General features: G+C 54.3%; 2 protein-coding genes across 7 annotated transcripts; one reads left to right on the top strand and one right to left on the bottom strand.

Annotated features, from left to right (window-relative positions):
• Nucleotides 1-920: 920 nt before the first annotated feature.
• Nucleotides 921-14,689, top strand: DCTN2 (dynactin subunit 2). 3 transcript variants are annotated; one of them, XM_043446877.1, is made up of 15 exons: nt 964-1,138; nt 2,029-2,097; nt 7,690-7,695; nt 10,023-10,119; nt 10,279-10,340; nt 10,689-10,787; nt 11,058-11,218; nt 11,407-11,557; nt 11,986-12,051; nt 12,254-12,292; nt 12,470-12,547; nt 12,639-12,710; nt 12,911-13,013; nt 13,125-13,216; nt 14,249-14,689. In XM_043446877.1, exons 1-15 carry the CDS (start codon nt 1,103-1,105, stop codon nt 14,333-14,335), a joined length of 1,218 nt encoding a protein of 405 aa, XP_043302812.1. In that variant the 5' UTR covers nt 964-1,102; the 3' UTR covers nt 14,336-14,689. The 3 variants fall into 3 exon arrangements, with proteins under 3 accessions (XP_043302813.1, XP_043302812.1, XP_043302814.1); XM_043446878.1 differs by lacking the exon at nt 7,690-7,695 and having other exon boundaries at nt 921-1,138; XM_043446879.1 differs by lacking the exons at nt 964-1,138; nt 2,029-2,097 and adding an exon at nt 5,243-5,246.
• A 152-nt stretch (nt 14,690-14,841) lies between these two features.
• MBD6 (methyl-CpG binding domain protein 6) lies at nt 14,842-23,886 on the bottom strand. 4 transcript variants are annotated; one of them, XM_043446867.1, is made up of 14 exons: nt 21,271-21,656; nt 20,893-20,952; nt 20,721-20,784; nt 20,409-20,545; nt 20,034-20,136; nt 19,763-19,925; nt 18,530-19,582; nt 17,691-18,352; nt 17,257-17,410; nt 16,904-17,073; nt 16,369-16,782; nt 16,218-16,270; nt 15,954-16,017; nt 14,842-15,806 (listed from the first exon to the last, which is right to left on the bottom strand). In XM_043446867.1, exons 4-14 carry the CDS (start codon nt 20,519-20,521, stop codon nt 15,732-15,734), a joined length of 3,024 nt encoding a protein of 1,007 aa, XP_043302802.1. In that variant the 5' UTR covers nt 20,522-20,545; nt 20,721-20,784; nt 20,893-20,952; nt 21,271-21,656; the 3' UTR covers nt 14,842-15,731. The 4 variants fall into 4 exon arrangements, with proteins under 4 accessions (XP_043302802.1, XP_043302803.1, XP_043302799.1 ...); XM_043446868.1 differs by lacking the exons at nt 20,893-20,952; nt 21,271-21,656 and adding an exon at nt 23,816-23,886; XM_043446864.1 differs by lacking the exons at nt 20,893-20,952; nt 21,271-21,656 and adding an exon at nt 21,810-22,097.
• Between the last annotated feature and the right edge of the window lie 7 nt (nt 23,887-23,893).

Genomic DNA, 23,893 nt, shown 5'->3' with positions numbered 1-23,893 from the left:
GGTAGAATTGCCAGATTCAAAAACAGGATGCCCAGTTAAATTTGCATTTCAGATAAAACAGTAAAATGTGTCTATTTTATGTGTGTGTCCTACATATCCTATGGGACATGTGTATGGATATGTGTATGTCCTACATATCCTATGGGACATACTTATAGTGTAAAGACTATTAGTTGTTTATATGAAATTCAAATTTAACTAAGTGCTCTGTATTTTATCTGACTGCCCTAACCTGAGGTTAGTTAACATTCTCATTCCCGACATAATTAAATCTCTATTAAATTTACACATTGTTGTTTCAAAGCCCTGGCTGTGCCTCAGCATACCGAGTTGTGTTGTTTTCACCCAGTCATTTAATTTCTGGGAGCTTGACATGGTTAGATAGCATCACCGACTCAATCGATATGAATGTGAGCAAACTGTGGGAGATAGTGGAGGCCAGAGGCGCCTGGCGGGCTACAGTCCATGGGGTCGCTAAGAGTCGGACACGACTGAGCGACTTCACCTTCACTTTTCACTTTCATGCATTGGAGAAGGAAATGGCAACCCACTCCAGTGTTCTTGCCTGGAGAATCCCGGGGACGGGGAAGCCTGGCGGGCTGCCGTCCATGGGGTCGCACAGGGTCGGACACGACTGAAGCGACTTAGCAGCAGACAGGAGTTAGCGACTGAACAACAAATTTATCCACCGAAAACCAGGAATTGTAAAAGCTCGTTCACAGACTCGCTATAAAGACGAAAGAAAATAAGTCAGGCGACACAGCTCCCAAAGCGCGTTAACGTCGGTCCCCGCCCAAGCCGGGTGGGCCAAGACTGCATATCCCACAATCCTAGGCGGCGGCTTCCTGCCATTACCTCATTCCCGGCCTCGTTCTCGCCAATCCCTGCCTTTCCAGGGGTGTGGTGGCGGGCTGTTCTCGCGACGTTTGGCTTCACCCTTCCCCTGTACTGCTCCTGTCGCGAGACTTCCTGCTCCTCCGCCTCCTCCGCCGCTCCCTTCGCGGCCGCCTTAACCCGGACCAGGACACATCCTCTCCCCAACCCGAGCACCGGTCCCGGCTCTGCCGAGGCCCCGGTCCCCCAACCCCGCCTCGCCGCCGCCATGGCGGACCCTAAGTACGCCGACCTTCCCGGCATTGTGAGTACACGGCCGGCCCTGGCTCCCCAAGACCGCGCCCCCAACCTCCTAAAGACCCCCAACAGACACCAACCCGTGGCCTTTTCCGCTTGCACCCCCCCCCCTCAGCCCCCAGGGCTCCTGCCGCCAGCTCCCTGACCGGCCCCAGTGCCCTTCGGACTCCGGCCCGAATGGGCTGGACTCTGCGACGGCCTACAAGGCCCCTTTCCGGCAGTCGCCGGTTTCTCAGCCCAGAAATGGTCTCCAGGCACTTATCACTGTTCTCTTGTGCTTATCCATCCGTGTCTACACCTCCCGTGTCTGCCCAGATATTCCCATAAGCCCCCCACCCCCACCTCAGACAGACAAACCAGGTCCTTTGGTGATGGCCTTCACTCTGCAAAGAGTGAGGAGGTTACCGTGACAGAACCCCAGATAGAGAACTCCTGTCCTCTAGGGAACCTCCTCCCCAAGCCCCGCACATGCCGGCCTGTACCTCCCTTTGTGTTGTTGCCTTACTTGCATTCACGGGGTGGGGGGTTGGAATAGGACCTTGTGTACTAAGGCCCTGAGTCACTCTCAGCCCTTGTGCCAGGGTAGCGTGTGCAGGGCCTAATGACGGCTCCTCTCCTACTTCTGATTGCCGAGGACGCGTCACCCTTCAGATGCAGGGTAACATCTTTGTCAATCACTTAACACTCACCATTTACCATCAGTCATCCCCACTCTTATCCCCACCCCTGTTAAGACATGGGAAGTGACATGCTGTTCACCCAGCAGGTGAAAGAAGGGGCAGAATCCTGGCATCACAGCCTGACTTCTCTGTTCACTTGTTCAGAGGGAGTGGGGTCAGGGGTGTGGGTGGGTAGTGCTGGGCAGTGAGGTTGGATGGTCGCTGCTTTTACCTGCAGGCCAGGAACGAGCCAGATGTTTATGAAACCAGCGACCTGCCTGAGGATGATCAAGCAGAGTTTGATGCGGTAAGACTATGTGCTGCCTCAGGACTCCTGTGGATTCTGATCTCTCTCTACCAGGCAGGCCCTTTCCCTCTTCTGGCGAGCCACAGCAATAAGCGGGTATGCCAACCCAGCCTGGGTGGTACGTAGGTTGCAGGACTTGCAAATGAGCAATGCCAGGAAGGAGAGTCAGGTCAGTGGAATTAAAACTAAGAGGCTGGATACTTAGGCCTTTTAAATAAAATTGAAATATCTCAAAACAGGCTGGGTGCTAGTGACTTAGCCTCAGTAATGCTAGTCCATGGTAATGAATCATGAAGCCTGAGCACTTAAAAAGTGCATGAGTTTAAGACCTAGACCTTCTGTTTCATAAAATATATCGCTTACTCAATGTTCATTAACATCCTAACAAGCTAGACTTTGAAGTATAGAGGAATACTCTTTTACATGAGTATCCAGAATCCACTAGGCAAGGAAAATGAATTGGAGACTTCAGAAAGATAAGAGAGCTGGTCAGAGCAGAACGAATTTGATGAAGAACATAGATGTTTCATATTAGCAGAGGAGAGGACTTGATAGCACTTTCAGATTTAGGAAGAACTCAAGAGGAAGGAATTAGCTGTGGACACATTTTAACCATAAGGGAAACCACTTCGCATTGTTTATTGATTGTGTTCATTTTGTGTTGATTTTTGTGCAGTACAGAGGAAAGAAATGTCCCTGCCCTCAAAAATCCCCCAGGCTAATGGGGGAGTTAGGATACATGTAGGAAACATGAAAGAAAATAATTGAGTGAATGAAGTGAACATAGTGGAAACTCTGAGTGTAAGTGCCAAGGGGAGCAAGGATCTGTTCACATGTCTTATAGGATGTATTTTAGGTTCTATAATTTGCAAGGAGAGCTGGGCTAGGGTCACATTGATGGTGTGAGATCTCAGAAAAGTGGTGACCAAGAGTCAGTGGGAACAGGCTCTGTATGTGTGTCTGTGAGTCCTGTGGCTACATCTGTGGGGCTGGTTAGTTCTGGAGAATGCCGGTTGCTGGCTTATAATGTATGGCTTGGCCTACTCACTTACTCCTTATTTGATTTCCCCCATGTGGAAGTGGTTCCTTCTTTGTGGGGAACACCTTCCTCGTCCCCTCTGAGTGGTGTGTTCTTGTTGCTTCTGTACTTGCTGGCATGTCAGTCTGTCCCCCACACTTGAGTATCTGAAGATAATGCCGATGGTGTCATTGCTCAGGACCCAGGTGTACACCTTCACTCCAAGAGATATCTTATTAGGGAGCTGTCTCTGACTCAAAGGGCAGGAGTATACATACTGAGGACTCCATTCTGCTGCCATAGTCCAGAGACTGTTCAGCTCTGGCCTAGGGCTCTGCCTATAAAATATCAAGCCTTCATGGTGAAATAATGAATGGAAGTTTGTCCCTTTGTCACTGACCATGATCAAGCAGGTAATATCATAGCAGTCCCCTTTCCAAACCAAAAAATAAATTGTAATTTTCCTTTCAAAATCATGGGCTATCTCTTAATGAAAAGACATGACCTTCATCCCAGGCATGGAAGAACCTGACTCTTCTGTCCCGATTGGCTGTCTCTCCCTGCTGATCCTGAGCAGCCTATTTTAATAGCATCTAGTGGGGTGGCTGATGGGCTGATGTTCATTTCCTGCAGCATGTAGCCAGAATGCCAGTATAGAAGTCGATAATAACTGGATGGTAAACAGAAGAGGAACTAAGTTGCCTCCATCACCTAAGGCCCAGCAGAATGACACTATCACTAGGGAGGAGTGGGCAGGGTCGGGAAATGCTCAGCAACTTCAGGAGCCCCGGCGGGAGTGGGGGAGGCCTGAGATGTTTCCTGATGTCAGCTAATGTCTCTGGCCTCTGCCTGTCCCTGTGGGCCTTACGAGGGCAGCTTTCGGGAAGTCAGCTGACTAATGGTTCTGCCCCTGCTCTTAATACTGACGCAAGTGTGCAACTTGAGGAGCAGTTGGTTGTACTCGGGACAATCCAGCATCCTCATTTCCTTGAGGCCTGGGTTCTCACTAGCAGCTCGTCCGCTCTCACTTACCTTCCCAAGACTGTTGTGGCTGAACCATGAGGTTTCAGTCACCTTCTTAACTCCAGCGAGAGCATGCTCTGCCTTAGTCTCCAGATTATTTGGAACTTTAATTTTATTAGTTTTTAAAATAGGTAATATATGCACATAGAACAAAAAGTGTCTGTTCCCATTGCTGCCTGCCAATGCTCAGTTCCTCCCTGGAGACAACCAATTTGATCAGCTTCTTAATGGAACCTTTCAGGGCAGTCTCCAGATTTTTACTTAAAGAAGTAGTCCAAGGATATTGACGACCTTCGCTGTCTCTCCACCTTCCTTCGATCGCTCCACTATGGAAGAAATCGGGCTGCCGAAGGAAATAATACCCTGTAATACACCCCAAAAGTTGTAATTGCTAGTTTAACTTAAACAGGAAAGTTTGCCATTCCCATATTGGGAAGGATGGAAGAGGAAATAGTAGAAGGTTTTATTTTAGGTAAAAATGGTCCTGATTTTCCTGCTATCCCTTTAAAACAATTTTAGCAGGAGCTAAAATATTCTAAAGTGAATGGACCAGAAAACCACACAGGCCAGCCCTTTCCTCCTCAGTGTAGGAGGATCCCCTCTGCGTATCAGACACTCCTGGGTTGATTTGGGCCATGCGCTTTTTGGAAACTTCTTAAAATGTCTTGTCAGGAAAGCTAATTCCCAGTTGGAATTCCCTCCGCACTGAGTCCACAGCCTACGTTTGGGTCTGTGTAGGCATTCTGCTCCCGGCTTTTTAAGTGTTGGAGCAAGGGGGAGTAAGTTTAGAAAACTCACTAGAGACAGGATTAGTTCCTCCCTTTATGCCATACCTATCCTGATGCCATGTGAAAGGGGAAGAAATGACCTAGCCTTAGTTTGGTGGGGCCCTGGCAGGGCCTTCTGTTCTCCAAAGGGTAAATAATGCCAGACCCTCCACCAGCCTGAGATGGGAAATAGTAAGTTCTCTTCCTTACAGTTTGGGATATCACAGAGTATGCTTGATTGTGTTCATTGACTGTTGGCGCACTTGAACTTACCTGAGTTTTTCCTAATGCTTCCCTCATCCTCCCTCCTCACCACCCTGCCTGGACACTAGTTTGCACAAGTAAGACCATTCAGTGCTTCTTCTCTGCATGTTTTTTTCATTTGCCATCTCGCATGCCATGCTGTCACTGTGCTGTTGTCGCAGCTGATTGTTTTAAATTCTGATGCATCTCTCGCCGGGTCACTAAGGGGCCTGCTGGCCTCATGGTTAAAGATTCCTAATCAATGTTTAGAAACACAACTATGATTCATGAATCATTGTCTCTTCCCCTGTGAGGTCTGCAGAATAAAACTGTCCAGTGGAGGATGGGATAGAAACATGGAGACAGGGAACACTTCTGGACATGGGGATTTAAAAGCAGGAGTTGGAAGGGGGTTGCCTTTCTCCTTCACAAACTGAATTGGAGTTAAGAGAAAAGGAGTGGCTTTTAGCCATTCTGGACAAGGGTTAAGAACAGGGGGACAGCAGCAGTCCTCACTTCTTAGCAGTGTGGATTATACCTGATTAAGATGAAAACTTCATCTTAATAATCCCTTATGCTAAGCCTTTAGAGGAAGGTAAATGGGCTAGGAAAGGGATGTTACATGCATTTTAAGGGACTGACTTGGATCCTTTGTGCTTCCACAAGTCTTCCTGTTTCTGTACCCCTCCTTTAGAAATGGTTGGATGGTCAGCACTGTGTTGGTCCATCCTGGACAGTTTTATTCTACAGCACTATCCATCTTCCTTGTCGTCATGGTTCTGAAGTCCCCCTGGCTGTGGTGTTGGCAAAGAGCCTGAACAGCCTAAGGGAGCGGCAGTGACCTCTTCCCGTTTCTGATCTAGAACCTCAGGTCTTGCCCTCTGAGGCACAGCCACTTAGCCAAACAGCCCTGGGGAGTCTGGGCGGTTATTATTGAGAGGGACTGGGGAGTCATGTATCTGGGGTCAAGGCACTTAGAATTCTAATCAAGTTGGCTGGGTTTAGTAGGCTCCCGTGGTGACTGTTCCTACTCCAGGTTACAGACATTATTGCAAAAATCTCTTTTCCCAACCCACCCGCAGGTCAGACTTGGGGGTGGTACGTATGATTTACAAATTAATATACATATACCACTTTTCCTTGTTTAAATTTTTCTCTCCTCCCCAATTCTGCTTATTCCTCATGACTTGGACTTGAACTTATGGCCCATTGTCCTCTCTTTTCCCTTGAGCTTTTAATCAAGCTGCCTCTAGCTTGGTGAGGCAAGAGAAGAGTAAAGTGTGTGCGCCTCCGCTCGTGTGTTTGCGTGTGTGCGCCCACAAGTGCTTACATGCTCTCTGCAGAGACATCCCAGCCTTAGGTCACAGGACCTGGACCCCCCTCTGCCCTGAGCTGAGCGAGGAGCCTTGGCTGGGCTGGACCCTGGCGTGAGAAGGGAATGAAGAGTTCTGATGCATCTAGCTGAAACCTCTGGGGCAGAATGTAGTTGTTTCTGTCCCATCTTGTCTCTTCATACACATATATCCATCCTTTCCTGGCAATTCTTTAACCAGTCTTGCCTGGAAGTGGAGCCTTATCTGTGTGGCTTGGGCTAAAATAAGGCCTCTTTTTGAAAGGCTCTCACTTTTCCACATTGTATACCCTCCAACCCCTGTGAACAGAGGGTTGAAGAAATATGTTCTGCGCATGTCTGGTAGCTGTGAATCTGGGTGTCTTTTGGACTCTGTGCTAGCACGTCATGGCAGAGTTGCTCTGGATCCCTCAGAGTGTAGGGTGAGTTTCCAAGCACTCAAGATGGATACAAACACACCAGACTTCACAAGGGACCAGGATTTGCCCTGCCTCTCCTCTGGCAACTGAATGAGGATGGGGCTGCAGTTAGGTACTTCGCATTTCATTGAACTTACCATCTGTAATCTAGAAAGTTCATTTTGTTCTGCTTAACACAAAGTCACATGACGCCACCTACATAAGCACCCGCATTATGATTGATTCTGCCATTCAAATGTGTAATTCTTCAAAACTAGAGAAACTGAGAGACAGGAAGACTTGAACCATGAACTACCCACCTTAATAATCATGGACCCTTAATCAGCTACAAGCCCTCAGACTCTTATCTCCACAGCCTCTGCTTCACATTCTGCTGTCTCTACAGCTTCTCCCTGCCTCCCCCAGCCTTCTCTGCCCCCACTTTCTTCCACGCCACTGGCTCGCAACACCTAACCCTTAGTTCCCAGGTGATCCTGAATTGCTGCTGTTCACGGCAAAGCTTCACGACAACCTGACCACCGGAGAGGAAAGGGTCCCAAGCTCTTCTTTCTCTTGGGGTATGCAGTGACCCCAGCTGAAATTTCTTGGCCCCCAAATTTTGCTAGGTTCCCCTGGGCCCTGTGATGCAGTATATTTGAAGACTGTCATGTAGTGCATGTGACAATTTGCTAATAACAATTTTGTCTTTTTTTTTTCCCTCCCTCACCCCCATTTCCCCACTCCCTTTCCTTTTAACTCTTTTGATTTTCTCACCTCTGGGGAAACCACAAGGAGCTGGTAAGAAGCCTGACCTTTCATCTGCTTTTTAACGGGGTGTGCTATGATGGGCAGTTGTTCTCTGTCCTTTGGTCTCTACTGAATCTTCTGTCCCTCTATTCAGCCCCAACCCCAGCTGACCTTTTCCCATCTCGTGAATCAGTGTAATGGCACTACCTCCAGCCCACGCCCCCAGACCGCCAGGACACTGGCAGAGGCGGTGCCTCTGAAGGGCTCAGGCGTGCTGCCCACCGGAGCCTTCGGGGCCGCACCCTTGGAGAGGCTCTGGGAAGGTGCCAGCGCGGGGCAGCCTTTCTGCCCCAGGACGCGCCCCTGCCGCAGGACCAGTCAGATGAAAGCGCTGACCGTGCCTGCGGGGCCAGAAGCTCCGACACGCGGACTCTGTGTGGGGACCCTTTTTCACTCCACACATTCCCTCTTTAGAAAACTAAATAAGAGAGTATGTTCTCATCTGTGTAGTGCCTGGCCCGTAGTAAGGGCTTAACAAAATGGCAGCTGTGATTTCTGTCCTTAGTCTGTAGACTCTGCCTTCCAAAGAGGTGTTTTTTTTTCCCTGCCCCATCGTCAGAGGGAGGAGTGGCATGTTCTTACTCTTGAGGGTGAACTTGAGAGAGGGTGATGTTCTCTCCTGAACATGAGTCCATCTCAGACAGACACTTTTTAGAGGCCTGAGACCACGTTTATTTGACCAGTGGGTGCTCTGGCCATAACGCTTCAGAGAAGGTTGAGAGAAGAATTTTGGCTCAGTTGTTTTTTCCCCTAGGCACTTTGATATGGGAAACCTTTGTTTTCCCCTTAATCTTTTTTAGCTCTTGCCCATCTGCCCAGCACTTCCCTGAAGAGGTGAAAAGCAGAGTTGATGTTTCCTCCTTAACCGCCCCCTCCCTCGTTTATAAAACTGCCACTCACACTGATTCCTTCTGTAAGAGCAGAGATGAAGGGTGGAGCCCGTGTCTTCTGCTCTTTCTCCATGTCTGTCCATCATAACCTGTCTCCACCCCCGTCAACCCCTAGTACCCACTGACAGTCAGAGAGTCTCAGTCCTGGATACATATTAGAATGACCTGGGTAGCTTTTAAACTGGCTTACTGCCCTGGCCCTACCTCAGAACAATTCAATCAGAATCTACAGAGGTGAGCCCATCCCTTTTTTCTCCCCCACCCCTTTTCTAAGTGATTCTATTGTGCAGCCAGGGTTGAGAACCATTGTTGTGGTTAAAAGGAAGAACACTTTCTTTGCCTTCCTCCAGTAGAAGGTGATGTCCACCCCTCGAGAAAAGGCTTTCCAGGTCTCCTTCCACTGCCTTCAGTAGCATGATGAGACCTGTCGGGCTGCTGACATAGAAGGAGAGACATGCGGTCTGGAGGACTTGGTTTTGGTGTCGTTACTAGAATCTGAACCGCTAACAGAAACGTAGTAAGGAGGGAACATTTCTGCCTCAGTTTCTAGGGTGAAGTTTCTTTCACTTCGTTTACCATGTCCCCTCCTTATGGAAGAGCTTCATGCTTGAGAAACAGCAGAGGGTCAGGGAGAAGAGGCAAGTGCTGCAGCTGTCTCTGTTTCAGAATGTCCGTATGGCCTTTGCCCATGGGCGCTTTTGGCAAACAGATACAGCTTATGCTGTTGCTTCCAAGATGTCCCTTAAAAAATAACACAATATCTGCCTCTTCTCTGTATCCCCTGCATTCCCTGACTTCAGGGCAGTCTGGAAACGGCATCTGGCCAGGTCCTCTGCCAGCCGCCTTTTGTGTCTAAAAGCTGTTACCTTCCCTTTAGCAGCACATGCAGGTTCTGATACTCAGGAGCTAGTAGCCTGATCGCTCTTCTTTCCCTCCAGCAAGGATGGGAGGTCAGCTTGAAAATGGACTTCCTCAGCAGCAAGGAAATTTACTTTTGGGAGGGGAAGGTTAAAAGAGGTCAGGTTGGTTTCTTGCCCTGAGTGCATCGTGTTGCCAGATAACTGGGAGGGCCCAGTTGGACTGGGGAAGGGGAGGGGATGAGGAGGCTTATGTACAGAACGGGTGGGGAGGTTGTGCCGCCTCTGTTCCCAGTGGAATCAGGGTGTTAATATTCATACAACTGAGACTCCAAACTTAGCAGGAAGCTTTCATTTCCTAGGGTGAACCTGGGTCGGTAGCGTGGATTGGCGCTGTCCTCCTTTCCCCCTGGGAGAGTAGAGCCCGGTCTCCTAATGGCTTGGGGATTTGGGGGCTCGGGGAAGTTCTAGGGTGGGGATGAGTCTCGGGGAAGTTCTAGGGTGGGGTGAGTCTCGGGGAAGTTCTAGGTGGGATGAGTCTGCCCCTGGCCTGAACTCCCTGTTTCTGCAGGAGGAGCTGACGAGTACCAGCGTGGAGCACATCATTGTCAATCCCAACGCTGCCTATGACAAGTTCAAAGACAAGAGAGTGGGCACAAAGGGACTTGGTGAGACTGGTTGGAAATTGGATGGGGAAGCCTGCCCTCAGGCCTCACTGACATTTGCTTTGGGGAAAGAGCCGTCTTATGGAAGCCCTCACAGTCACTGAGACCATGACTGCCGTGGGTCTTGATCAGGCCCTCAATTCCATCTTCTTTTCTTGGCAGATTTCTCAGATCGAATTGGAAAAACCAAAAGAACGGGATATGAATCTGGAGAATATGAGATGGTTTGTTGTTTGTGTGTTGATGGGAATAGTGCAGTGACCCTATCATGTGGGCATTTAAGAGAGAGCAGGGATATAGGTGGGATTCCGGGTTCCTCTCTGGTTGGGGGCCTGAGGAGCCCAGCTGGATGCAGGGGAGCATGCTTTGTCCCCCTGCTGTTGGCTCTGGAGCGTCTCCAGGCCTCCAGCTCTCTGCAGGTCTTCTGAGTGAGGATGATGGTGGATTCTTAGTTGGGTATGATACCCTTACAAACTGGGTTTGGATACATTCTTGTTTTTTTTTTTTTTAATACATTCTTGAGGTTCCCTGTTCTAGGAGGTGTGATGTCACCGTCTGTGCTTGCTCTCTAGCTTGGAGAGGGTCTGGGAGTGAAGGAGACACCCCAGCAAAAGTACCAGAGACTGCTGCATGAGGTCCAAGAGCTGACAGCTGAAGTTGAAAAAATCAAGGTGACTATAGACTCCCCTCTCGCCTTTCTGCTATGACTTACATAGCAGAGGAAGACCTCCCAGCAGGAGGAGAAAGATTCCCTAAGCTCCTCCCTAAGGGGGCTGAGGTTTTCAGAGTTTGGGAATGCACATGAATTTATAGTTAGTGCTGTAAGTGGGTAAGGAGCAGCCCAATGACTTTCAGCCACAGCTATCTTTTAAGGGTCTTGATCTATTTTTTCCCTTGACTCTCTCTTACCACCCCTCACTGTCTATTTGTTTTCATACCAGACAACAGTGAAGGAATCAACCACTGAGGAAAAGCTGACCCCCGTGGTGCTGGCTAAACAGCTGGCCGCCCTGAAGCAGCAGCTGGTTGCTTCCCATCTGGAGAAGCTGCTGGGACCAGATGCCGCAATCAACCTTACTGACCCCGATGGAGCTCTGGCTAAGTGGGTGCCAGACTTTGCTGGGAAATCATTGCTCATTGGGGTGTGGAGGGACTCCAGCCAGGTACTGACAGGGCTGCGAAGGGGGAGGTGGCCCGGCTGCTCCTTAATGCTGACCCTGAGGCAGAAGCAGGTGACCGGGCGGACCCACATCCTCAAGTCGTGACAACAGTGCTGCTGCTTTGATCCAGGCGCCTACTGCTGCAGCTGGAAGCGACAAAGAACAGCAGAGGGGCTGGTGCAGGGGGCAGGAGCGCCGGCGGGGGCCCCCCAGATAGCAGCCTGATCACCTATGAGCTGCATTCTCGGCCCGAGCAGGACAAGTTCTCTCAAGCCGCCAAAGTACGTGTGTGTGTGTGTGTCTGCGTGCGTGTGTGTGTGTGTGTGTGTGTGATGTTGGTTAAGGGGCCTGAGCAGGACAAGTTCTCTCAAGCCGCCAAAGTACGTGTGTGTGTGTGTGTGTGTGTGTGTGTGTGTCTGTGTCTGTGTGTAATGTTGGTTAAGGGGCCAGAGAAGACATGGCTCTGGAGACTTTCTTGCTGCCCTCCAAGGAATCACATCTGGGGAGAGGGTGCTGGGAATGCTTGATTCCTCTTGATGTCTCATTTAAGACTGTGATTAGTGCTGTGTTCCAGAGAAAGAAATCCCTTGGCAGAGTGGTGGGGAGAGGGGAGGGGAGGGCACGCAGACCAGCCAAGAGCAGGATTGACCTCCCACTGCAGCAGGAGGGAGGGAGGTGGATGGCCAGTGTCCCCTCCTCCCTCCCCTAGGTGGCAGAACTCGAGAAGCGCCTGACGGAGCTGGAAGCCACTGTACGCTGTGATCAGGATGCTCAGGTGCTCTGTTACACTTGTTCCGACCCCACATCCTGAGCCCTAGGGTGCACTGCCTTCCACAGAATCCGGGGAGGAGTTAGGAACAGGTTCCAGTTACAGGAGCAGCCAGTAGTTGCCTCCTGGAACCAGAAAGGATGGGAGAAGGTGGTAATCACCTGGAGAGATGAGAACCACTGACTTCTTTGCTTCTTTTTCCCATCAGAATCCCCTTTCAGCAGGTCTGCAGGGAGCCTGCCTCATGGTGAGTGTAAAAGGAACTGGAGTGTTTGGATGACAGAGGGGATATCATGATTCGGTTTGCTTAGAAAATTGTTTTTGGATCTGTAGCTGTTTATTCATTACCTTCAGTGGAATATGAGGTGGCCTCGTCTAGTCTGATCTGTCTGCTTCATGACACTTGTCCTGACCCCGCCCCCAGGATACTGTAGAGCTGTTGCAGGCGAAGGTGGGCGCCCTGGACCTTGCAGTTTTGGACCAAGTGGAGGCTCGGTTACAGGTATTAAGTGGAGGCAAACTGGATTACAGGCAGCTAGTGACTTTGGAAGGCCTGATGCCCTTACTATGGACCTTAAAATCTGTGCTTTCAGAGTGTGCTGGGAAAAGTGAATGAAATTGCCAAGCATAAAGCTTCTGTAGAGGATGCCGACACACAAAGCAAGGTCAGGAAGAGACCTTCCCTCCCATCCGACAGCCTGTCCTGCTCCCTCACGTGCTGTCCCTGCTGGAACCCTCAGCTCACCTCCTCGCGCGCTCACAGCTGAGCGCGGGCAGTGCTTCCCCGTCCGCGCGCGCTTGGCGGGGCCCTTGTCCGGCCCTGACGGGGGGTGTGGCTGAAGGCTGGCGCCTGCCGTCCCTCCAGGTGCACCAGCTTTACGAGACCACGCAGCGCTGGAGCCCCGTCGCCACCTCCCTTCCTGAGCTGGTGCAGAGACTCGTCAGCATCAAGCAGCTGCATGAGCAAGGTGGGAGGCCAGCCCCAGGGGTGTCAAGGGGAACTGGAAAGGGAGCAACCCTGTTCCCTCCCCTCTGGTCTTGGATTCTAATGCCATGCCTGCCCTTCTGGCCTTTCACAGCCATGCAGTTTGGCCAGCTTCTGACACATTTGGACACCACGCAGCAGATGATTGCGTGTTCCCTCAAGGACAACGCCGCCCTCCTGACTCAGGTGAGCGCTCCTCTGCTGGTCGGCTGCCTCCCCTCCCCAGCGCACACAGGCAAGGTCCTCCAGCTTCAGCTCCGGAGGGGCCTGCCTCGGCCCACGTGGTGGCACAGTGGTGCGGCAGGAGTTTGGTGTGAGTCTCCATACGGTTTCCCAGTTGCCGTGAGACGCCTGACAACTTACTTAACGTGTGACCCTCCATCTCACCATCTGGCAAATTGTACCTGCTTCAGTTATATGGCTTAGCGGAAGTAATATGAGTGAACGCTAAGAGCTCAGTAAGCCTCCATTCTTCCTGTAAGACCTACCGTTCCTCTCTGTAGTCTCAGCTGGGTTTATCCTCCCTGGGTCCTCAACCAGATGTTCCTGAGCACAGCACACTAGACAACGTGGGCATTGAAGCCTGGAGCCAGGCTCCCACCTGGTTTTGCCGTTTCCTTCCTAACGCTGAGCTGTGAGCGTCGCCTCTTCATTTTCTAAGCAGTGCCCAGCACATAGCGAGTCCTGTTTCTGGTGGAGGCATTGTTCTCAGTGCTGAGGGAAGCACTGCAGTTGGGAGTCTCGTATCCCAGCTCTGTCAAGATAAAGTGCTTGGCATATGTTCTTCCTCCAGAGCAGTTTTCTAAAATTTTGGACAAGTGAAACCCTTACTTCAACAAAATCCTATTTTCCCCTCAGTACATAAAACAGATGAAAGAACTGTTCTGGTTAAAGTCAGGATGGGAATTCTTAAGAGGCCTGCCTGTTTGGCAGATCCCATGCTAGGTCCATGGTGCTCCAAGTCCCCTTCCCATTCTGGGGCCCACAAGCTGTTTCCATTTCTTTTTTCTAATTTGGCTTTGTTATGTGGCTTGTGGGATCTTAGTTCCCCAACCAGGGACTGAACCTGGGCCCCAGCAGTGAACCTGCAGAGTTGTAACCGCTGGACCACCAGGGAATTCTCCTCCATGTCTTCTGTCTTCTCCAAGAGAACTGCCTCCAGTCCTCACCCAGGTGAGCGCCTGAACCTGACAGTAAAGCAGCTCTCTCGCCTTCCAGGTGCAGACGACGATGCGTGAGAACCTGTCCACAATTGAGGGGAACTTTGCCAGCATTGATGAACGGATGAAGAAACTGGGAAAGTGAGCCGCTCTGGTTGACAGAGGACGGGGTAACCCCTGCCCCTTCGCGCTCCATGATACCTTACACAGGGTTTCCCCTTAATCCTAACTCTTGCATCCCGTTTGACACTGGGGCAAGGGCTTCTTGCATGTGGGGCTTAAACCCCCTCCTCTGAAGAGTAGTGGAAGCTGGGGATGTTAAATGGTGGTCTCCCCTTAGGCCACAGGGATGAGGACGTGGCCCGGCCACAGGCCAGCTCCTGCCCAAAACTGCTTTGCCTGGTGTGGGGGGGACTGGGTCTGGTCCTCCAGCACAGCTTCTGTGGCTGACTCTAACACTGTACAACTGTTTCTGACCATTAAATGCTGTTGTACTCGGTGTGGCCTCTGCTGTTTCCTGGGGAAGAGGCAGCACTGAGAGAAACATACACAGCCAAACAGACAGTCTGAGCACTCTCTACCACAGAAGGATTTAAATTATAATCTGTTCTTACAATAGAACTAAGGAAAAAATGAGGACAGAGTCAGAGCCAGAGATTCAAAATATTCTCATCTGTTAAATTAAGAGTGTCTCCCATAGAAAAGCAGTGGAGGCCCCACAGGGCAAGTACAAAACAGAATTAAAACTCCCAAGGGTCTTGTCTTTACAAAAGAAAAGGCAGGAGGCAGCCCCTGGACAGCTGGTCATGCTGGCCGCTCCGGTTGGACCATGTTGCATAATCCTCAGTCGCATCGTCACAACGTCTCTGAGCGTTTTGATGGGGGAGAAGGGGCAGTGTAGTGTGTATGGGAGGAGAGACCCAGAAGGCTCTCTTTGCCCCCTTACCCCCTCTTCATATCCCAGAGGAAAGTGGAGGGAAGCTGGCTACACCTTGAAATGAGGCTATGTGTTTCAAACCTGGGGACAGGGGTAAGAGGGGGATCTGTGCTTTGAGCAACCTGAGCCAGAGGCAGAGGGGTGTTGGCAGGGGTGAGGGGAGGACGCATGATGCTTATTGCTTTGTACCTTTCATTGGGAAGGAGGGCAGCAGCCAACAGTAGCTCACAGGTTTGTAAACTGAGCCTGCTGGCTTCAAGAAGGGAGGCAATGAAGTCGAATTAAATATAAAAGAGTCATTTGTGCAAAAATAACTTAAACAAATAAAAGACCTGGGGGAGGGGGTTTTCCCCTTAGCCTGGTGGGGAGAGGGCCATCTACCACCCCCCCAGGCCTTTTCAGTGACATGGCTTTGGGGGGGGTGAGCTTCCCTACCCCCTGCAATGGCTCAGGATGGGACTGTGGGGGAAGGGGTCGCATTGTGCTCTGAGTGGGGAGGACTGCCCCCACCCACTGTCCACAGGTGCAGGCGGCTGGTGGGGCTCCCGGGGCTCAGCGCTCCGCTCTCCCCAGCCAGGGTCAGCTCCAGCTCCAGGTATGGCTGCTACGGGGCCAGTTTCCTCCTCTTGTTTTTGGCAGGACGGCCAGGGCGGGCCCGGGGAGGCAGAGGGACAGCCGCCTACACAAGAGGGGAAGTCGAAAGAAGTGATCAGACAGCTGGGCATCAGGAAGTCCTTTATTTTCTCCCCACTCCCGCTAACCTCCTCCTCCTCCTGCCTCATCCTTCATGTGCACTCCCACCCACGACGCAGTGACGCACACTTACGCGGGGGGTGGGGCTGGGGTCCAAGGTGATGTCCTGGCGGGAGCTGTTGCTGTTCCGGGTTGGGCTGCAATAAGGCACAGGCGGGTCAGGAACAACCCCCCGAGCGCCAGGGAATTTGAGAGTTTGGGTGGGAAACTTTCTACACGTGGATAGTACAGGCATGACATCCTTATTCATAATCAAGTAAGTACTTTTGGAAAGCCAAATCACTTGTAACAATTGCTATAAACCCAACAAGAAGCCGGAAGAAGCCAGTATACTCACTTGTATTTTCTCCTGCGGCCACGACGAGACTTTCTGACCACCCCTGGGGATACCTGAGAAAAGATGGACTGTGTGTAGGAAAAGGCACCTTGGCCTCAACCTTTCCTCAGGGCCTTTGTGCCCGGACAACCAGTACTTAATCCACACTCACCTTAAGGTCCTCAGAATGGGGCCCAGGAGGGGATGGATCCTTGGGCTCAGCACCCCCTTCAGCCAGCTCCCCATTATGCTGCCAGTGGTGGGTCCTTCTTGGGGACCGTTCCATTTGTCCATTGAAGCCACCACGTGCCCCCCACTTGAGGGCCAGTCGGCCAGGCTCCCGCCGGCTGCCAGGCTTTCGACCCCGGCCTGGCCTGGCCTCACCATTAATGCCCCTAAGTCCCCCTCCTCCCCTCCGGCCCCGTTTCCCTGACCCCCTCCCAGTGAGCAGCTCAGGGACTGGGGGATCGGGAGAACTGTGGGGTGGGGCTAAGGCACTGAGGGGAGGCCGGGCAGGCTCCGGTTCAAGGGCTGAGGTGGGGCTCTCGGGGGGCAGACAGGGGGCTTCTGGCTGCTCTGGAGGGATCTGCAGACAAAACACATCTCTGTCAGTTTCAAATGCAGTTCCAGCTACTTTAACTTGAAATGTCTGTATTTCCAGTTTGGGAAAAAAATTCTCTCCCTAACACACACACCCATCCCCTCACCTGGAGACTCTGTAGCAGGCAGGCTAGGGGACTAGAAGCCTCTGAGAGGGGTGGAGGAGCTCCCCCCCCAGGGAGGAGCTGCAGCCCCAACTGGCCAGAGAGAAGAGGGCCAGGAGGCTGCAACAGGCTGGGGAGGGTTCCAGGGCTGCTGGTCAGCGAGGACAGGTCACCTGTTAAGGAAATGTAAAATCAAGGGTCTCCCTGGGCAACCCAATTAGGCTGAGCAGACCCTATTCTTTTAGGCTTGACTCAAGTGGTCACAGACTTTCTTCCCTAATTCATCTAGTCTCTTCTCCCAATTTTTCTGCTTGCTTTCTTCTCTCCCACACCACAGAGTCTTCCCTCAGACTCACCCAGCAGGCTGGCACTCAGCAGAGGGCTAAGGAGTTGAGGGGGTCTCCCTGAGTTGGAGGGGGCCTTGCCCAGAGAGGAGGCCCCCGGGTCAGTAGTTGCCGTGGTGACACTGGAGGTAGGTGGTCCAGGTTGGGGGGCGCTCAGGACACAGGGCTGAGAAGAACAAACGGCTGTAACATCTCCATGTGTAAAGTCTTCAATAAGTTTACAGTACTTTCACGTATACGGTCTCACTGGAGCCCCACTGAAGCAGGCCACGCTTATTAAATACAGACCCAGTTCTTACCGTCCATCCTACCCCCAGCTAAGAACTAAGCCCTCCTCAAAGGCCCTAAGGAAGAGCTCAGACATCAAACTGAAAGCCTCTGAGTCCCAGCTCCCATCTCTGATTCTATCTCTTGTTCTGTCCCACCCACTCACCCCCTATCCTCACCTGGGGGGGCGTCCCCGAGGGGGGATCCAGGCTGGCAGCCAGCAGCGCAGAATTTAAAGCTATGAGGGTGGGGGGAGCTGAAAGTGGGGGGAACAGCAGGGGGTGCAGGTCTCCCAAACCTGAAAATGTCTCCCCACTTGGACCCCCGGCTCCCTCTGCAGATCCCTCCCCATCCCCAGCTGTGGGGCCCAGGGCCAACAAGGGCAGGAAAGAGGCAAGGAGGTTGCTAGGAGGTGCAGAAGGGGGTGGAAGAAGGTCTGAGGGGGGTGGTGGAAGCAGGGAAGCCACCAAAAGTGAAGGCCCTTCGGGCTCACCTGGGGCTAGGGGAGGGCCAGGTCCCCCTGGTGGGGGGAGCAGGGGCTCAGGGGGAGGTTGTCCCCCTCCCCCAGCCAGCACGCCAAATAAACTGTGGCTAAGCAATGGAGAAGGTGGAGGCTGTCCCAGACTCAGAGGAAGGGGCAAGGTCCCTAGCATCCCGGGGAAGCCGGCTCCACTCAGCGCCAGGCCCTGCTCGGGGCTGGGGAAAGGGAAAGCCTCCCCACCAGCCAGGGGAGGCAGAGGGCCGGCTGGGCCGGCCCCCATCCCAAGCGCTTCAGATGGGCTTTGAAGCACAGGGCTGGGGACTAGGGGGGCTTTGGAGGCAGCTGGTGGGGCAGGGGCACCTGCAAAGAAAAAGAGAGGTTCAGCTCTAGAGAGACCCTTTCTCCCAGTGTCTAAAGAATCCAAACTCCCTGCCCCCCAACCCAGAAAACCGCTACAGAGCTCTCAAGTTCTCCCTGCCGTGTCTCGGCGGTCTCTCTGAACCCGAAGGTTGGAAGGGCTCTGCTGCACTCACGTACCTGGCACACTGCTGAGGCTGCCACTGGTGGTCCCAGGGAGGGCGGGCGGGATGGGGTGCGTGGGCTGGGGAGAGCTCCCTGAGGAGAGGGTGGGGGGAGGAGGAAGGTGTGCATCTGACCCCAAAAGGTTAAAGCTTCCATCAGAGTGGGAAGGGCCAGGGGTGGGGAGTCCCAGCAGGGACAGCACAGAAGGGAGAATCGGTTGGGATGGCTCCGGGAGAGGAAAAGACTGGGGGGTGGGAGCAGGGGCCCGAGGACGGCTCCGCCTAGGGGCTTGAGGGCCCCCCCCTTCTAGCAATCGCAACACAGTCGGGGGTCGGCGGGGACGACGCTGAGAGGGACGGGGCAGTGAGGAGTGGGAAGCTGAGGGTGCCTGGGCACGGGGCCTTCGGCCCTGTAAAGTGCTGGGAGGGGGGAGCTGGGGGTGCTGTGCCTTGGCCGCTGCAGAGAGTAGGCTGCTAGCAAGAAAGGGGGGTGCCCCAGGCCCCTCCACCGTGGGGGCCCCTCCCAGGGGCCCCAGGACCAGGGGCAGGTGCATAGTGGCTGAAGACACTGGTGGCTGAGTGGCAGGACCGGAGGGGCCAGGGGGACCAGGGAGATTATTGCTTGGGGGCAGGGGAGGGGGTGTTAAGGCATCACTACAATGGAAGAGAGGAGGGTCCGAAGGTGGTGAGGAGGAGGCATGGGGGGCTGGAGGACAGCCCAGGTCAGGGGGCACCAGGCTGGGTCGGAGAGCAGCTCCCCAGCTGTATGAGGGGGCGTTGAGGCTGATAGCAGGTGGAGGAGGTGCAGCTGGGGAGGGGGCATTGCCCCGCGGGAGGAAACAAGGGCTGCTGCTGCCTCCAGAGGGGACGGGGTCAGGAAGCCTTGGCTGTGGGAAGAGCCCCCCAGGGCCTGCTAGAGGGGGGAAAGCCTGTGGAACTGAGGCTGGTTCTGGGGGAAGGGAGCCAGGACCCCCATTGAGTGGAGTTGTAGGAGGGACTCGGCAGGGAGGGCGGGCAGAGGGAGGCCCTGGGGACACAGTGTGGGACATCTGGGGGCTCGCTCCCTCTCCTGCAACAAATGAGAAACGAAGGGTCAACCTGTGGCTCCCCTTCCAAGAACTGCGTCTCTTCCATGCCTCCCCCCAGGAACGCCCAGCTTTCCTGGGCGCCCCCTCACCAAGCAGTTCCCCGCCCCACCCTCTGCAGAGCCCCTCAGTCTCCCCCAGTATGGAAAGTGCAGAACACGCACCCGGAGAAGAGTGTGAGCAGGTGGTCTCCATGCTGCGGTATAGAGTCGCCATGGCAACAGCTTTCCGACGGTGGTTGCACAGCTTGGTCATGTCCTCCTCTGATGCTGGCCCCACCCCAGCCCCACCCGGGGTCACCGGGGCCAAAGGGTCAAAGTTGAAAACCTGTAAGGTGGAAGGCACAGACAAGGACCCTGAGGGAGCAGAATCTGTGCAGAGCGACCTGGTCGGTGCCGGCACTGAGTCTGACAGCTGCGCCCTCACCGCTCTGACCTTGGGGACGTTGAGTGGACACTCCAGACCGCACTTGCAGGTCCCATCGCTGAGGAGGTAGCTCCGGGTTTGCTCCAAGGAAGACAGCTCTGTGCCACTTGGACTGGGAGAGGACAGGGTCAGGTGTGAGGTTAGGCAGCACTGAACTGGAAGGCACTCTGAGACCTCCCAGGAAAGGCAGAGAGTGAGGAGGAGACGGACGGCAGAACAAGCGCACAGGGCCGGAGGCACGGGGGCAGAAAGGCTGAGGAAGGAAGGGGAGCAGACAGCAGCAGGGCACCAGCGGTCTGGGCTCTGAGAGGAAGGGATGGGAGAGAGGAAACTCAGGCAGCTGAAGGGCCTGGGGACAAGCCGGGGAGCTCCGGGGAGCCGCACCTGATATAGAGCACAGCGCCCTCTCGAACACAGCGCTGCCAGCCGACGGGGACAGACGTGGCCACTGGGCCCCCAGCACTGTCTGCTCCGCTGCTCTCATTGCCCCCATTCATTGTGTGTGATCAGCTCCCATGCGCCTGGTGACACATTCACATGGCGTTAGCAGGACAACTCTGGGCTGGGTACCTGAGGGGGGACTCCCGCGAGGCAAAGGCTGTGGGGAGGCTCCAGAGAACGCGGGAGCAAAGGGAAACCCTCAGAGAGCTGGGAGAGAGGGTGAGGGGGAACCCTCTGCCAGCCCACCACGGCTACCTGAACATGTCTGCAAACATTGTGGGGTCCAGTCTAAAGCCGGGGCCGCCGGCTTAGCCCACACCTGCAACACAGGAGAGAGAAAGGACAGTCAGCAATCTGCCCAACCTACTAAAGACCACAGACCAGGATACTCTCAAGGGAAAGATCCTTAATAACAGGAGGTAAGTACCCAGAAAGATCCCAGGGATCTGGTGGCTGAGTCCACAACCATCCTGTCCACGTTCAGTCCCTAGGGACCAGAGGGTCAAAGCCACAACTTTGAGAGACTGGGGAACCACAGCCCAATCCCTAGACATGTAAAGGGCAAGGCCCCCTCATCCCACCAAGGACAGAAACCTTCAGCCAGGAGTGCGGGTTAATTCCCATAATCTCTAGGAAGTTTCCCAGAGAGGCTGGCCGCTGCTGTTCCCTCGCCCTCAGGAAGATCATATAAAAAGTATGGATTGCCCCGCAGATCACCAGGCAACTGCCCAACTGCTCGCTGGGGTGGTACCAGCGTGACTCCCCCATGGCCTGGCTGCACTAGACAATCACTGATCTAGTTCACCTGGGTCTTCTTAAGAAACGTTGGAATCACAGTTCTGTCTTCTCCCACTATTCTCAGAAGCTCCGGATTTTCCCCCAAGCCTAAGGCAAGAAGAATCAGCACCTCCTGTCCCACTGGCTTCAGTTTAGCTCCAAGAGATATTCTCCTCTGATATATATGGGGACGCCCCACAAACCTGCAAGTATTCTCTCCAACCCCACCATCGCTCCCACCCCACACTGGCGGCTTCTAAACTTTCCCTCTCATAACAAGGCGCCCTGTCACCCAGCCTGCTTCCCTCAGCCTGGGGAGGAGGGGAAGGCGCACGAAGTAGGAAGGAACTTGGGGAGAGGGCGGGCGGAGGGTGGGCGAAGCACTAGGGGAGGGAGGTGAAGAAGGCAAAAGTCAAGCAGTGAGAGAGAGAGACGGTGGGAGCAGGTGAGGGCGGGGGAGCGGGGATGGGGCCAGGGAGAGGGGCCAAGAGGACGCGGAGGGGGCAGAGGCTAGGGACAGGAGGGGAGGGGGAGGGGCGAGGTGGGGGGGCCGGGCCCTGCACTCACCGCGGCCCATGGTTCGGCCGGCCCCGCCCTGCGCAGTCGCGGCCCAGAGGGTGAGTGGGAGGGAGTGGGAGGAGGGTCGGTGGAGCCCGAGCCTCCGGTACAGCCCCGGCCGGTCCTAGCAGGAAGCGCCGCCGCCGCTGCCGCGGATCACCGAGCGGCCTCCCGCGCATGCGCCATGGGGGCCAGGGGCAGCCCTGGGGATTCCGTTCCCAGAAGGCACCGCGCAGGCTGCTGCCGCCGCCGCCGCCGTCGCTGCCGCCGCCGCCGCCGCCACCGCCGCCGCCGCCGCCGCTGCCCGGACGGGAGAGGGGCGGGGCCGGGCCCCCGCCCAGCGGACAACGACGAGCCAACAGGAGGGGCCGCAGTGCGCATGCGGGAGCGCGCCTACCCCTCCCCCACAACCCCCCATTAATCCCCAAGAGAACAAACACCCCACGCGGGGGCCACCCCCCGCCCTCCGCGGAAGGATCCGAGCCTCTGCCCAGGCCACTGGCGGCCAATCCCAGCCGTCCCCGGGGAGGGGCCCCTGCCAAAGCCACAGTCTGTTGGGGGAGCCAGGAATGCCAGGTCCAGGAGGAGCCGGCCCCAAAAGATGAAAGTCGCGACTTGCCCTGCCCCGCCCCAAAGGCTTCCCGGGTAGTGTGCTGGGACTTGACCCGCCTCCCCAGGTCAGCATGTCAAAACACGACCCCGGCCTGTCAAGTCACATGACCTCTGCCTGTCACTGACAACCTGGTCAGGTCTTTGGGCCAGGAGAGACCATCTGGTCCAAGCCGCCCCCACCCCCGTTTACAGAAGGAGAAATGGGAGCTCTGCAGCAGGGGCGCAGGCCTGGCCGAGGACCTGTCACCGGTCACGCCACCGCCTGTACTTGCCATCCAGCCACAACTGGCCTTGTGACAGTTTCTTAGGACAAACTCTGGCTGCCCCCATGAGGATATGACAGGATATGTAACAGGCCACCACATGGCCTCCGTTTTCTACCTAATGGCACTTGAAATATAGTTTGCATTTTCCACCGTGCTTTTCACTTTTGTTCAAGCTGCCTCCAAGTGCGTAATAATCTCATTTTACTTCCAGCACGCGATCTTTTATTTACGAACAGGGACGGTGAAGCGCGGCGAGACTAGGGAACTGGCCTAGGATCCTTGGGCCAGTGAGGGCCGCTGAGGCTGGAATCTGGGCTCCTGACAACCCAGTCCCAGGCATTCTTGCGCTCACGTGCACGCAATGTTCCAGGCAACAAGGCTCTACTGGAGCCCAAAACCTAAGGCAGGACGCCTGAAGCCCAGCTCCTCACAGCAGGGAGTCACAGGACCTGCAGGTCTGATACACTGAAAAGGGCGGGCCTGGTCTTCGGTGAAGGGCACCAGAGCACCACTGGGGGGAGACGATTAGACGAAACAGTGGGATCGGGGCCACCCGGCAAAGAACAGGAATTCTGGCATGCCGAGGGCTCATCAAAAACTTGACAAAGATAAAAGTTTAAGGGTGCTCTTCAGAGAAGAGCTGAAAATGACTACCAAGGGGCGTCAAGCTCCTTGGCTTCTTTTGAGAGAAGACCCCTTTAAGAAGACTCGAGAAGATGCAAACAATCCTGGTGGATGAATGCAAATTTTCAAAGGTGGGAGGTTTAAAAGACCTGGTGTCCGTTAGCAGGGAGGGGATCAGGGGCAAGGAAAATGGGAGTTTCTTTTGGTGGAGATAAAACGGAGGCTAAAGTCAGATGGGCGGAACAAGAGCTCTGGAGGGAGACAAGCTGCAGTGAGCCTTCAATCCGCAGCCTAGGGGCGACCACAGTTGAAGCCGTTGGGGCCGTTGGGTACCGGGAGCTAGCGCCCCGCCCTCTCTCCTCTCCCCCACCCCCCCTGCACCTCCCACCACCCTTGTAGTCCCCTGCGCGTGCGCGCGCAGATACCGGTTGCCAAACATTGCATCATCCCCGCCCCCCTTTCCTCCCCTCCCCCTCCAGCTCTCCCCTCCGCGCGCGCGCATGACTCACTCACCTCCTCCGCGAAGCCTCGTGACCCAAAGCCACTTCCGGGTCCAACACTAAGTCGACCCCCAAGCGGGAGGGAGCGACG

This window comes from Cervus canadensis, chromosome 25 (assembly GCF_019320065.1).
Source record: "Cervus canadensis isolate Bull #8, Minnesota chromosome 25, ASM1932006v1, whole genome shotgun sequence".
Classification (NCBI taxonomy): Eukaryota; Metazoa; Chordata; class Mammalia; order Artiodactyla; family Cervidae; genus Cervus; species Cervus canadensis.
This window is presented reverse-complemented; position numbering and strand designations above follow the sequence as displayed.

Bases quoted from the DNA above. Each gene is read 5' to 3' on its own strand.
- DCTN2 (XM_043446877.1), top strand. From the start codon at position 1,103: ATGGCGGACCCTAAGTACGCCGACCTTCCCGGCATT. The intron at 10,788-11,057 runs GTGACTATAGAC...TTTTCATACCAG, and splicing joins CTGAAGTTGAAAAAATCAAG to ACAACAGTGAAGGAATCAAC. The intron at 13,014-13,124 runs GTGGGAGGCCAG...GGCCTTTCACAG, and splicing joins CAAGCAGCTGCATGAGCAAG to CCATGCAGTTTGGCCAGCTT.
- MBD6 (XM_043446868.1), bottom strand. From the start codon at position 20,521: ATGAATGGGGGCAATGAGAGCAGCGGAGCAGACAGTGCTGGGGGCCCA. The intron at 19,926-20,033 runs GTCAGAGCGGTG...TCCACCTTACAG, and splicing joins GTCCACTCAACGTCCCCAAG to GTTTTCAACTTTGACCCTTT. The intron at 16,271-16,368 runs GTGAGTGTGGAT...ATCTTTTCTCAG, and splicing joins CCCATTCTGAGGACCTTAAG to GTATCCCCAGGGGTGGTCAG.